Raw genomic sequence first — 13,865 nt, 5'->3', positions numbered from 1 at the left:
TCCGAACGATGCACGCACACACTCGACTTAGCGAGCGGACGACGCACGGAACAGTGTGTGCGACCAGCGCAAACGACACGAGAATCAACACGTGACAACGAGCACATCACGCGCGAGTGCGACGACGCGTGATACTCGCTAACAGATAATGCGACTATACAAAAAAATATTAAATGAAAATTGTTTAAGTTGGTATTAATCAAGTTAATATTTATTTATAAAAGCGCGAGTTAAAAACTATAAAATAGTTTTAATTAGAAGGTCATTTTTAATAAGTATCGAATGAACAACTAATTAAATAATTAAAACTTGTGACGTGATAAAATAACATAACTAATACAAAATCGACGTTGTTACGAAGTTGACATGACTGAAATGATTCGAAATAGTTTTATGACGTATTATACATTGAATGACTAACAATTCGTGGTTAAGTGTAAATTAAAACTACTATTTAGTTTCGACTAATTTTCTATTCTAATAGTTTTCCGGTTAAACAAGTAATTAATTAATTAACACGGGCGATTATAAGTGAAATGGGTTGATATCACGCGCGGACAGCGCGCGACTCGCGAAAATGGCACGCGGCATGGCAAGCGATACGTGAAAATGGCGCACGCGATACGCTCGAATGACGAGTGACGACACACGACACTGTGCGAAACAGCACGTGGATGGCACACGAAACAACATGCGTGACACCACGCGAACAACGTGCGAACGACACGTCTGAACGATGCGCGGACACACTCGACTTAGCGCGCAGACGACGCACGAAACAGTGCGCGCGACCAGCGCGAACGACGCGCGAATCGGCACGCGACCACGCGCACATCACGCGTAAACAACACACAGATAGTGCGACGACATGTGATACTCGCTAACAGATAATGCGATTATACTAAACAAGTATTAAATGAAATGCGTTTAAGTTGGTATTAATCAAGTTAACATTTATTTATAAAAGCGCGAGTTAAAAACTATAAAATAGTATTAATTAGAAGGTCATTTTTAATAAGTATCGATCGAACAACTAATTAAATAATTAAAACTTGTGACATGATAAAATAACATTACTAATACGTAATCGATGTTGTTACGAAGTTGACATGACTGAAACCAGTCGAAATGGGTTTATGACGTATTATACATTGGATGACTAACAATTCGCTGTTAAAAAACAACGCGACATGCGAATACTACTAAACTGTGTCGTATTTATACAAAACCAATATTAAATGCAACACTTAAGTTGGCATAACCACAGTAACATGTATTTGCAATCACTTAATTAAAATTATAAATTTGGTTTCATTGAACTGTTATTTTAAATAATCGACACTAAACAAGTAATTAATTATTTAACATGAACGATGTGACGAAACGATTTTATTAAAGCGCGTGAATAACGACTCGTGTGAATGACGACATGCACAGACAACATGTGAATTAGCACGGGAGAAACAACATGCGAGAAAGATCACGTGCGACGTGCGCTACAGCACGCAAATAATGTGCGGACCGGACAGGCAGCGCGCGTGCACGAACAGGCAAATGGATGACGACTATGCGCGGAACGGCGCACGAACGACGTGCGATGACACGTGACTTGCGCGCAAGTCAGACATGCTGCGCGCGACGCGAATCGCACGACAGCGAGGGTACGACGGGGCTGTGCGCAAGGGGTAGACGAATGGTAGACCGGGGTAGGCGAAGCCCACCTCGCGACAACGGCGGATGGTGAGACGAGCTCGCAGCGAGGCACGATGATGGCGAGGCTGCTGCTACGCTGGGGCCACGCTAGGGCCGAGCCGGGGTTGCCACAAGCAAGCCACGCAGGCTGTCACGCAGGCTGCACCGGGCGAGTCGTGCCGGGGCCGTCGCGCCAGCTGCCGCACAAGCTGTCGCGAGGGTGCGCTGCGGGCAGGCTCTACCGTGGCCTCGCTGGCGCCGTGGGGCAGAAGCCTAAACCACGGGAGAGTAAGATGTGGGAGAGGAAGACGAGGACGAACCATATAGGAGAAAATAGGAAAGGTGCAGCTCGACGGGCGGTTGGATGAGGAAGAGAAACAGTAGGTCATAATGTTGATTGGCAAGTGGGACAATGTGCAGGCGCCCGTCCGCGTGACGTGCACGACGTGGGCGTGGTTTGAGGCGGGGCGTGCGGCTGGGGAGCGTGGGGTGCGCGCTGGTTGCTGCGACGAAGGCCAAACGGTGACCAGTTCTGCGAGTGGAGAGCGAACGAAAGGAATGACTAGAAATAAGGAATAGTTGTCGTGGGGCCCACATGTAAGAATGAGAGGGGGAGGCGAAATGAGAGCGTTGGTTTAGGGAGATGGGTCGAACAACCGTTTATTTTTTGGATTTCTTTTCTTCTTTTTTCTATTTCTCGTCTTTTCGTATATATATGCATAGTAGACATTTATATGTATGTATATATTCATTTTAGATCAAGCCCAAAATAATTTAAATAAAATTAAATGCGATAGCAAACAAAACTATGCTTCCACATGAAATGCATCACACAAAGCTTCTATAGGGTTCCATTCAGTAGGCTTATGCTAATATATAACAAAATAACACTCCATTGTTTAGAAATAAGAAAAGAAAAGCAAGGAAAAGAAAGGGTAACACATGAATTAGGTGAATATTAGAAAAGAAATTTTATACCCACAAATTCAGGGTATTACAGCAAATATGTCGAAGCATGGGTACACATACTTTTTTATTTAGGTATATAACACTGGATTTCTAACTATCTCTTTGTTTTAGTTGCCATCGGATCCGGCAGTTTACAATCTCGTTCACACGGCCCACGCGACTTTATTGGACCCAGCACCCGGCGGCGAAATTAGTACACGTGACTTGGACAGTATTCAGTGTATTAATTTATTATTACGTCCGCTGTAACAAAGGGTGAAGAAACAAGAAACAAAGGGTGAAGAAGAGCGTGCATGTTTGAAGTCTACGCGTAACGCAAGTAGAGCACGCATAGACATACAAATAGTCAGTCCAAATAGTCACCCGTGTGTATATATATACATGCATAGACATACATAGAGCACGTACCATCTCACCATTCACAAAATATGTAAATTCGATTCAAAATAATAGTGAAAAATGATAGGACGATGGGTATTGGTAGAGTTTGGAGAGTTGTTGCTATAATTTAAAAAATGTTTTGCTGTTTTTTTTATTTTTTTCGATTCTTAATTTGTCGAGTGCTTTTCTTTGCCGAGTGTCAAAAAAAATACTCGGCTAAGAACCCTTTGCCAATAAAATATTTGCTGAGTGTTCTTTGCCGAGTGTTACACACGGCAAAGGCTTTGCCGAGTGTAAAATAGCCTTTGCCGAGTGTCAAGGTCATAGCACTCGACAAAGAATGCACACCTAGGCACCGGTAAAGCTTCTTTGCCGAGTGCTGTGGCTTTAGCACTCGGCAAAGAAGGAACCTTTGCCGAGTGTCTCCTAGTGAACTTGGCAAAGATACTGACAAAGGGGCCCGCTAGCTATCTCTGCCGAGTGCTAGTCCGATGGACAGTCAGTAAAGAGGGAGACTTTGCCGAGTGTCACCTAATACGCTCGGCAAAGGGAAACTCTTTGCCGAGTGTCAGTACAGTGGACACTCGGCATAGGCTCCATCGCCGTTACCAGTCGTCGTGACGACAACTTTTCTTTGCCGAGTACCTATTGACACTCGTCAAAAGTATATGTCGAGTGCCTGATAAAAAGTACTTGGCAAAGAAGCCGTTGTCGATCACTACCGGAATTTGGCTCTTTGCCGAGTGTTTTTTTTCGGGCACTCGGCAAAGAAGCTCTTTGCCGAGTGCCACACAAAAACCCTCGGTAAAAGAAAACACTCGGCGAAGAAGCTCTTTGCCGAGTGTTTTTTTTCCAACACTAGGCAAAGACAATTTTAAAATCACATTTTAAAGCAGTAAATTAATTCAAATGAAAAAGTTTTCAACTACAAATTTGTATAACTCATCATGATGTACAATTTATATTTTGAACATTTCTTCATATGACAAAATAAAAATAAATTTGTTCATAAAACCTATATCTCTCTCGTAGTTTATGAAACTACGAGAGAGATGTATAGAATTTGTGCATATTGTTAGAACCATCATGTGAGATGAACAAATGACCAAACAACCAAAATAAACTTTGTAGATCTTGAGAAGTTATAGAAGTTTGTAGTTGACAACGTTTTCATTTGAAGTCATATTGTCAATGAAAACTACGTTTGAATTTAAAAAATTTAAAAATTGAATTTTGAAAACGACCTCGAAAGAAAAAACCACCAACATGAAAGTTGTAGGTATTCAAGAGTTATGAAACTTTTTAGTTGACAATGTTTTGGTTTGAAATCATCTTGTCATGCAAAACTATGTTTGAATTTTGAAATTTGAAATTTTCAAACTACCTCGGATGGAAAAACCACCAAAACAAAAGTTGTAGGTCTTGAAATGTAATGAAACTTTGTAATTGACAACTTTTTGATTTGAAATCATCTTATCATTGAAAAATTCGTGTGAAGTTTTCAAATTTAAAATTCAAATTTTGTAAACGGCCTCGGATATGTAAAAACTATTAAAATAGAACTTGTAGATCTCAAAACGTTATACAACTTTATAGTTGGTCACATTTTCAAATGAATTCATTTAGTGACTTAAATAATCAAATTACTCTCGGTTTGTTATAGTATGAGGAATGAAAACGTAATATATAAATAATTGGTGTAGTAGTGTAGTGGTATAGCCGTATAGGATGGTATGCGTGAGAGAGAGGTTGCGAGTTCGAATCTCACCATTCACAGAATATGTAAGCGTATTCGTAGGGTTTGGAGAATTGTTGCTATAATTTAAAAAAAATTGTGTTTTTTTTCAATTCTTAATTTGCCGAGTGATTTTCTTTGCCGATTGCTTTTTGACACTCCGAGTATCCGAAAAAAATACTCGGCAAAGAATTCTTTGCAGATAAAACATTTGCCGAGTGTTCTTTGCCGAGTGTAAAATAGCCTCGGCAAATAACGCGATTCCGGTAGTGGATGTACAGTTTGTCGTGCTTTCTTTGCCGAGTGCTCGGCAAGTGTTTTTAAGGCCTTGCCGAGTTCTTTAGACACTCGGCAAAGCAACTGTTTCCGGTAGTGATTATAGTTGTTGCCCCCTGAATTGAACCAAACAACACTTATTATTTTATGATGATACACGTATACGTACATGCTAGTTCAGTGTATTAAATTATACGTACATGGTATACCGTATTATTTAGGGTTTATAAATACTAGTTCAGGGTATTTCTAAATTAATACACTTCACAGCAGAGATGGCTATCTCGCTAGCAGAGCACACGCGCACGTAATGGCCAACGGCCCCCCACATGGAGATGGCTGTCTCGCTAGCTGTGTACGCCTGTTGTTGGGGACTTGTTCTCAAATGCTATGAGTTAAGAACAAGGCAACACAGAGAATGTTAAACGATAAAGTCCTTCGTCCTTTGAGGCATTATTTCCCTTAGGATATAACGATCTCTGGACGAAGGTCATGAAGGACGAATCTTCATCATCACAGTATACATTAATGAAAGACGAAGCATATGAAACATAAAAGATAGCACGAATAATCATATAACATCATTCATTTAACTTCATTATATCATCATAGAGAAATAGAGACAATATCGAATTATAAATGTACCTTCGGCTTGGAAGGAGATGAAAATACAAGTGTGACGCAAAAGCAAATGCCAAGTCAACGTGAACAGTACGGGGGTACTGTTCACCTATTTATAGGCACGGGGTACAACCCATACAAAATTACATACATGCCCTTTACATTCGGTGATAATTCTATAGCACTCTATCGAGGTCTAAATGGCCTTTTCATCTTTAAGTCGGTTCCCTTTTCTGCGAACATGCCGAAGCTTTCCTGCTTCACAGCTTCGGCGCTTTGTCAACCTTTGTAGCTTTTCCCTTTCTGATACGAGTCCGAAGATACCTGCTCACACATTTTAAGCCGCTTCTCCCTTGAAGACCTTCGGCGACGAAGCATAGACCCAACACCTGTATCCCTTTGGTTCGTTGCGTTGCCGAGGGTGCAGTGAATTTGCAAAGAAGAAGTTCGTTCCGCTTCTGATATTATCGGTTCCGTCCAACGTTTTCCGTCCAACGTTTTCTGATATTATACGCTTCTGATATGTGGCGCCGTCGAGAGAAGGGGAGAAGAGGAGGTAGGGTTTGCTAGTTTTTAATAGAAGTGATTTCGATTTGGACGAGTTGCTGAGTTGGGCCTGTTCGGGCCTAATTTATTTAGCCACCAACAGTCACATGTCAATCAATAGCGACCAACCGTCGGATGTCCACCTGCCTCTATAGCGACCAACCTTGAGTAGTTAAATTTCTAGATTTTTAGCGACCGGTGGCCCGTCGCTGCAAATGCATTTAGCGACCAACTGTCGGTACATAACTTTTAGCGACCAACCGTCTGTCCCTAATAAGGGTCGCTAAAGATCAACCATCGTATAGTGATAATACCATGGTACCGAAAGACGGAGAGTCTACAAAAATCCTAAGTAGGTACTTAAACTTTCAAAAATTCACGTAATAAAGATACATAAAAAAAACATGTCACGTTGCATAATAAAAGGAAAAAGGAGAAAAAGAAAACATAAAATAGAATTAAATATGCATCCGTGTTCGGTCGTTTTACCTGGTGATCTGTTTACGTCGTTAACTCATCCGGCTGTTTACAATCTCGTTCCCGCGGCCCACGCGACTAGTCCGTTTGGTTCCAGTACACATGGTTCGTTCCGCTTCTGATGTCATCGGGCGCTACACATAACAGACATGCATGGCATGGCGGTGACTGCTGACTGTGGGATGCACGCGTGCCCCTGCCCTTGCCCTGCTCCTTCATGTGACTCGGTTCCGTCCAACGTTTTTGGTACCAGCTAGCCAAGTACTGTGCTAGTACCGTGTAAACAAAGGGCTGTACTGCCAGCTAATAACAATGCAAGCAGGACAATTAGATCGAGATAGAAGATGTCAACATGTGCCGATGTTTACTAAGTAAAAGAAGAAAAATGGATGCACCGTTATCATCGACGAGCTGAGTATTAAAATCGGTAGCAATATGAACGGGTCCATAAAGAACATCCATTGTTGCATGCAATCCAAATAGCTAGTCACCGTGTGTATATATATATACATGCATAGACATACATAGAGCACATACCATCTCCTATTCTCATACAGGCTACTAGTTTCTTCTATATTTGCAGGTACGTAGGTATTTACTTTGTGTTAGTTGGCCCTTACGACATCAGTTTTTCTGTAAATATTAATACATTGGTTTATGACAATCAGTTAGTATAATGGAACGATGCCTACCGTAGTATCATATGCTCATGCATGCATGCCATATATATGATACCGTTATTTTTTTTTTTAAAAATAATGCGTTTGTTTACACTATGTCAGTTTTCCTTGATTATTGATGCTTGTTGGCAATTATAACAGTTTCAGAAGGACACTACCTGATTGATGGAGGTCGTCAAGCTTGGTATAACCACCCAAACATGGCCTGATCTGGTTGGCTACGCTGTTGTAGATGCGGTTAATATTATCCGTCAAGATAATCCCAATATAACCGAAGTTCGAGTACTCCCTCCAGATGGGGTCCCGTCTCCACTCCAAGATGGTGCCATACGTGTTTGTATCTACAACGACATCGTCAATGGTCAGGCTGTTGTGGTTAACCCAGCACCATATATTGGCTAGATTGTTCCACAATGCCAAGCCTTCAATTTTATTACGCCTTGATGGATTACGCACAAATTTGATTTGAATAATGCGAGCGAGTGTGATATCTAAAGTTCCTTGCATGGCTGGTTTACGTGTGTGATGGCTCTACTTGTATTTCAGTGTTTGTGTTAATCAATATATTTAATAATAAAGAATTATATGTCTCGTGTTTATTACACTAGTACACAGAGGCTCTATTGTGGCGGTTCTAGAGCTGTTTGCACTGGTGTTTTCAGTGCCGCCAGTGCTAGGGGCCAGTGAAAATCGCCATTTCCACTAGCGGTTATTCTAGAACCGCCAGTGAAAATATAATTTCCACCCGCGGTTTTCTTAATAAAACCGCCAGTGGAATCATTTCCACAGGCGGTTTTTTTATTTAGCCGCCAGTGGAAGTTTTCCCGCCTTTTTTTTAAAATTTCAATCAGTACTGAAATTTATATATATTTACACACACAAACATATATATATATATATTGATATTGATAAACAAGTAGTATTGATATTAAAAGCAACATGGAATTAAATTCCATCATACATTTATATACATAAAAGTCTTGTTTACAACCATGTATGCACCACACATTATATACATCAAAGTTTTAACTTAAGCTCTAATAACTATCTCGGCTAAGAGATAGTCTACTAATTTCTGTTAGTATTCTAAACTCTGGCAAAGCTAATGTTCCGGAAGCATCGTGATATTTCCCTTCTGCGGGAATGACCTCTTTCAATATGAATGTGCACAGTTCCTCAACTATGCCATACAATGCACCTTCAGTCAAGTTCTCCGGGCTTCCTTGTTGAAATTGCTGTAAAGGAAGTTTATAAACATCATCTATTTATGCTCAATAATAACACATTTGCATCTTTAATGACATAAATACATATGTGACTATTACTAATAATACCTTGCCAGGGTTCGTGATGCATCGTCCGTTCATTCTCATGAACTCCCACACGTAGAACCCACATAGGATCGATCCGGGTGGTTGCTTGTGGCACTACATAACGGGAGATTGGTTATTTAGTTGCAACATTGTCCTATGTACGTACATGTATGATATGTATTCATAAATTCACATACTTACCGGCCAGTTATAATGGATGTCTAGTGGCACGCCTTTTTTGGACGTGTCGTACTTTCCACCTTGTAGCTTATAAAACCTAAATGCCCTGTGATCTCAAATAGAATCACCATGTTATTCTACAATTCTCATCGATATAAGTATGCATGCATAGGAAAGGCTTACAGCTCTAAGATGCTGAGGAATTTTGAATAGGCCGAAGGCTCGGTGTGCAAGGAGTCGAGCACCAACACCTTTCCAACCTTAGGATAAATGATGAAGCATATCCAGTGGTCCCTGTATTAATCAAACTTGTGATACATGAGTATTGAAACTATTAATTTTATTTATGCAAAATCACACTTACTTAAAGTTGTACGGGGCCACTATGGATTCCCTGTCTTGAAATTGAAGCATTGCGTGTCCTATGTAGGTGGCGTATCTTGCTTCAAAATCCTTCTTCAGATCCTGGATACGCACCTCAATTTCTTCGTCCGTTAGTCCCTGTAATGCTTCGTTGTCTTTTTCGATTCTAAAATTGTGGCAATCCTCGCATATCTTTATTGGGTTGAGATACCCAACCCTTTTACTGGCACTGACATTGGTACCATAAAGGATCTCCTTCTGATCATGTTGCATTCTGCAAAGCACACGTGCATGTCAGATATTGAAAATTTATACAACTCACTAATAATAACACATATATGTGGAGTATGAGTGACACACTACAAGAAATTTGTCCTTTAATGACAAAATACCTAATGACAAGGTCAGTTATCGTCATATAATGTCACATAATATGATGGAATTTTTTGAGTCGTCATAATTTCATGAGGCCATGAAGATTTTATGACGATAGTGTTTTTTGTCACATAAGGGTACGAAGATTCATCATATATTGTCAGGAGCTAGAAGCCGGTAGACGGTTTTACTTTTATGACACTTAGATGTGCCTTTATTTGATGATTTGGCGGCGTCACTTTATGTTTTTTCCAAAAAAAGGACTGTACCCCTTTCTGTTGACCGCATTCACTTTCCCATCTCCCGCCCAAGATGACCAAAATTTCCCTCCTGCCTTATCCTCTCGGCTGCTCACCTCCGCGTCCGCCCCCACCACCACGCGCCCGCCCCCAAAACCCCCACAAACCCTAGCCGCCGCCAGCAAGGAATGGCCGCCCTCCTGCGGCTCGCCGCAGCCTGATCCACCCTCCCCCGGCGCACCCTCGCCCCACACCGGAGCCTCGCGGTGGCCGCGGCCGTCGCGATGTGTCACACCCGGTTTTAGAAGGCAAACCGAATGCAAACCATGTACGTGCCAGGATCAGCAATTCACGTACACAGCAGTTACATAACATGGACATCATCACACGATGCTCAAATAGTATTAAAAAGGGGAATAATAGTCAATTACATCATATGTCTGAGACATCCACATAGTCCTTACAATAAATCTAAGTGCGGAAAAGAAACGTAGATAAACGCGGCCTTCACAGGCAACCGACTTGGGGTTGCCGCTAACCCACGCCTAGAACTCGTCGTAGTCTTGGAACTCCTGGAAGTCTCCTTCCACGGCTTCATCTTCTCCTGAGCAGTGGTTGCAATGCTGACAACCTGGGGATGGGGGGGGTTTGGTGTGTAGAGCAAGGGTGAGTACACATCAACATACTCAGCAAGTATCCTGTTTGGCTATAGTGGACTAGCTTTATGTAGGGATAAGTCAAGCCGTTGCTTTTAGTTGGTCAGATTATTATTTACTAGTAGAAAGCCAGGTTTTAACATTAACCCAAGTTATTAGCCCGATGTACCCTTTCCAAACGGAAAGAATACCACTTACCAGCACCATAGTCATAACCAGAACCATCAATCTCATTGCCACCTGTAAACCAAAATGTCTCTGATCAAGTACCACTAATCACTGGAGCTCCCTTGGCCGCTCATAACCGCGAGCACGGCTGATATATCAGTTTTCAAACACTCTACAGAGGTTGTGCACTTTACCCACAAGCCGTGATTCCCTTTCTGCCCGGAGATCATGACTCTCCATTGATCACTACCAAGGAGACCCAGCAGGGCATCACTACGTAGCCTTTACAAAGACTCCCCGGGGCTGTAGCCGCCCGTTAGGTTTCCTAAATGCACCTCACTCCTCCCCAAGGGGTGAACCCAAACTTGGCAGAGCGAGCCGCATACATCGAGCCCCATTGACGGCACAACGGCTAAGCGAACTACACCCCGGATCCTCTAATTATTCAGCTAAGGGCACCCCATTCCACCCTCATGGTTGCACTGTTTTCCCGGGCGGTCATCCAAAGAACAGGTCCTTACGGAGAGGCACTCGAGAAACCGCTCGAGCCCCCTTAAAGGCCACAAGTATAACATCATAATAAGAAGAGGGAAAACAGCATATCATTGATAAATCTCATCATGTTCATTGATTAGAGTTCAGCAATAGCATAAAGCTAAACAATAATAATCCAACCCAAATAGGTAAACAAGGATATGGATAACAAAGCTAGTACATCCTTAGGCATAAATGTGTAATGCGGGAGGTGAATTAAAGAATGAATAGGACAGAGATAGGTCAAGGGACACTTGCCTCCACCAACCGACTGCTGCTCAGGGGCTTCTCCTGCGAGTTCTTCGGGCTCTTCAACCAGATCGTTCTCTATGCAGTTGCAAACATACATACATCCATCCATTAAAATTAGGAAACCAACAGTACACCATACCAGAGAACAAGTAGATTAAACATGCATAACATATGACATGCGATATTGCATTTACCATGGTTAGAAAGAAACGAGGAAAGGTCTCGCAGGGGTTAAAGCTTATGCTCGAGGCGCACTACGGGTAGACGAATAACTAAATGTTACGTGTTCTAGTTCTACTTAGCTCCAATAATAAGGATTAGCTACATGCACTAATAGAAACGTAACCACTTTTAGTAGATTAACATTAAATGAGATAGATGATTAGCTATATAAATTAACTAACGTAACCAATTTCTAAATTGAGTCTCCTATTTTATTAACATGAACACTGTGATTAGCACGCATAAAATATAGGGGGGTAGACGGGGACGTCTGGGGGTAGACGAGGGCACGACGAGCCGTGCCAAGGCACCGCGCACTACGCGAGCACGCGCGCGAGGCCGCACGCACGCGCCGCGAACTAGCTGTGCGCACGTCGGGGCCGCGCGCTAGCCGAGCTCAAGGCCGCCCACCATAGGCACACTGGGCCGAGCTCGAGGCCGCGCCGGGGCCGTCACGACGCGAGCAAGGCACGCCAGGGCCGGGACGAGGGCGGTCGGGGCTGGGGCGGCACGACCGGGACGGGGGCCGGGCGGCGTGCACGGGGCGAGGGCGACCGGGGCCGGGGCGGGCGCGGGGCGGCCGAGGTCGGGGCGGGCGCGGGCGCGGGCGCGGCCGAGCCGGGCCGAGGCGGGGGCGGCCGGGGCGGGCGCGGGGCGCCATGGCCGGGGACGGGGCGGCCGGCGGCGGGGACGGGACGGCCGAGGTTGGGGGGGCGGCCGAGCCGGGGCGGGGGCAGCTCGCCGGGGCCGAGCGAGGCCGGGCGCGGCTGCGCCGCGGGAGGACGCCGGCGGGCGGGGAAGGGGGAGGGAGAAGGGGGGGAGGGGGCCTCACAGCGGCGAGGGAGGGCGGCACGGCGGCGGCGGCGGCGCAGGGAGAGGGCGGCGGCGGTGGTTACGGTAGGGGAGAGGGAGAGAGGGAGAGAGAATGATGGGCGGGGCCCGCGGGGAGGGGAATTTTTGGGGGGGAGGGGGGCGGCTGGGCCGCTTTGGGCCCAAATGGGGCGCACGGGGGGGGGGGGGGGGGCTGGGCTGGCCGGGGCGGCCCACGGCGGGGGAGGGAAAGGGGAGGGCGGGCGCGGCTGGGCCGGCCGGCTGGGCCGGGCGCGAGGTGGAGGGGGCGGCTGGGCCAAAAATGGGGAAGGAGGGGGGGAGAAGAAAAAGGTTTTCCTTTTTTTCTAAAGTCTATTTTCCTCTAGATGAATGCATTCACATTGTTAAACAATCAAAAGGTATGCATGGTTCGGCATGGTGCATCACACAAAATAAAGTGTTTTAGGGTTTTGCTTTACGTGGGATCTCAAGCCGAATCCCGCTATACTTTGGAAAAGATGAAGGTTTAGCGAGGAGAAAAGGGAAAAGGAAAGGGTAACGCCTGAATTTGGTGAGGGAAAAGAAGAAAAAATTCTACCCCCAAATTCAGGGCGTTACAAACCTATCCCCCTTAAAAGAATCTCGCCCTCGAGATTCAGGGTTGGCTAGCAAAGAGCTCTGGGTATTTAGCCATCAGATCATCTTCACGCTCCCAGGTTGCTTCTTCCTTAGAGTGATGGTTCCATCTGACCTTGCACATTCTGATGGTCTTCCTTCGGGTGACTCTTTCTGCAATCTCAAGGATTTGCGCTGGTTTCTCTGTGTAGGTCAAGTCCTCTTGGACATCCAGACCTTCCACTAGCAACGACTCTTCTGGCACACGCAAGCACTTCTTCAACTGAGACACATGAAAGACAGCATGCACAGCAGACAAATTCTTTGGCAGACTGAACTGATAGGCCACTTCTCCACGCCTGGCGAGAATTTGATACAGACCGATGTAGCGGGGTGCTAGCTTGCCTTTGACTCCGAACCTTCTAACTCCTCTGATCGGTGACACTTTCAGATAGACGAAGTCTCCGACTTCAAAACTCAGCTCTCTTCTTCTTGTGTCTGCATAACTTTGCTGTCTTGACTGCGCTATCTTCAGATTCTCTCGGACCATCTTGATGTTCTCTTCAGCTTCAAGCAAAATGTCTGGCCCAAACACTTGCTTTTCTCCAGGCTGATCCCATTGCAACGGAGTCCTATAACTCCTTCCATAAAGCGCCTGAAATGGTGACATCTTCAAACTGGCCTGGTAACTGTTGTTATAGGAGAACTCTGCATAAGGCAATCGCTTGTCCCATCCGGACTGATCCTACAACGCACAGGCT

General features: G+C 44.6%; 1 protein-coding gene across 1 annotated transcript; it reads left to right on the top strand.

Moving 5' to 3' along the window:
- Nucleotides 1-7,203: 7,203 nt before the first annotated feature.
- LOC118477021 (uncharacterized) lies at nucleotides 7,204-7,860 on the top strand. The gene is made up of 2 exons (XM_035967534.1): nucleotides 7,204-7,280; nucleotides 7,519-7,860. Exon 2 carries the CDS (start codon nucleotides 7,543-7,545, stop codon nucleotides 7,777-7,779), a length of 237 nt encoding a protein of 78 aa, XP_035823427.1. The 5' UTR covers nucleotides 7,204-7,280; nucleotides 7,519-7,542; the 3' UTR covers nucleotides 7,780-7,860.
- Nucleotides 7,861-13,865: the final 6,005 nt, after the last annotated feature.

The sequence above is a fragment of the Zea mays genome, chromosome 4 (genome assembly GCF_902167145.1).
Source record: "Zea mays cultivar B73 chromosome 4, Zm-B73-REFERENCE-NAM-5.0, whole genome shotgun sequence".
Classification (NCBI taxonomy): Eukaryota; Viridiplantae; Streptophyta; class Magnoliopsida; order Poales; family Poaceae; genus Zea; species Zea mays.
The sequence above is the reverse complement of the archived record's forward strand: the minus strand, read 5'-3'. Positions and strand labels throughout refer to the sequence as shown.

Bases quoted from the DNA above. Each gene is read 5' to 3' on its own strand.
- LOC118477021 (XM_035967534.1), top strand. From the start codon at position 7,543: ATGGAGGTCGTCAAGCTTGGTATAACCACCCAAACATGGCCTGATCTG.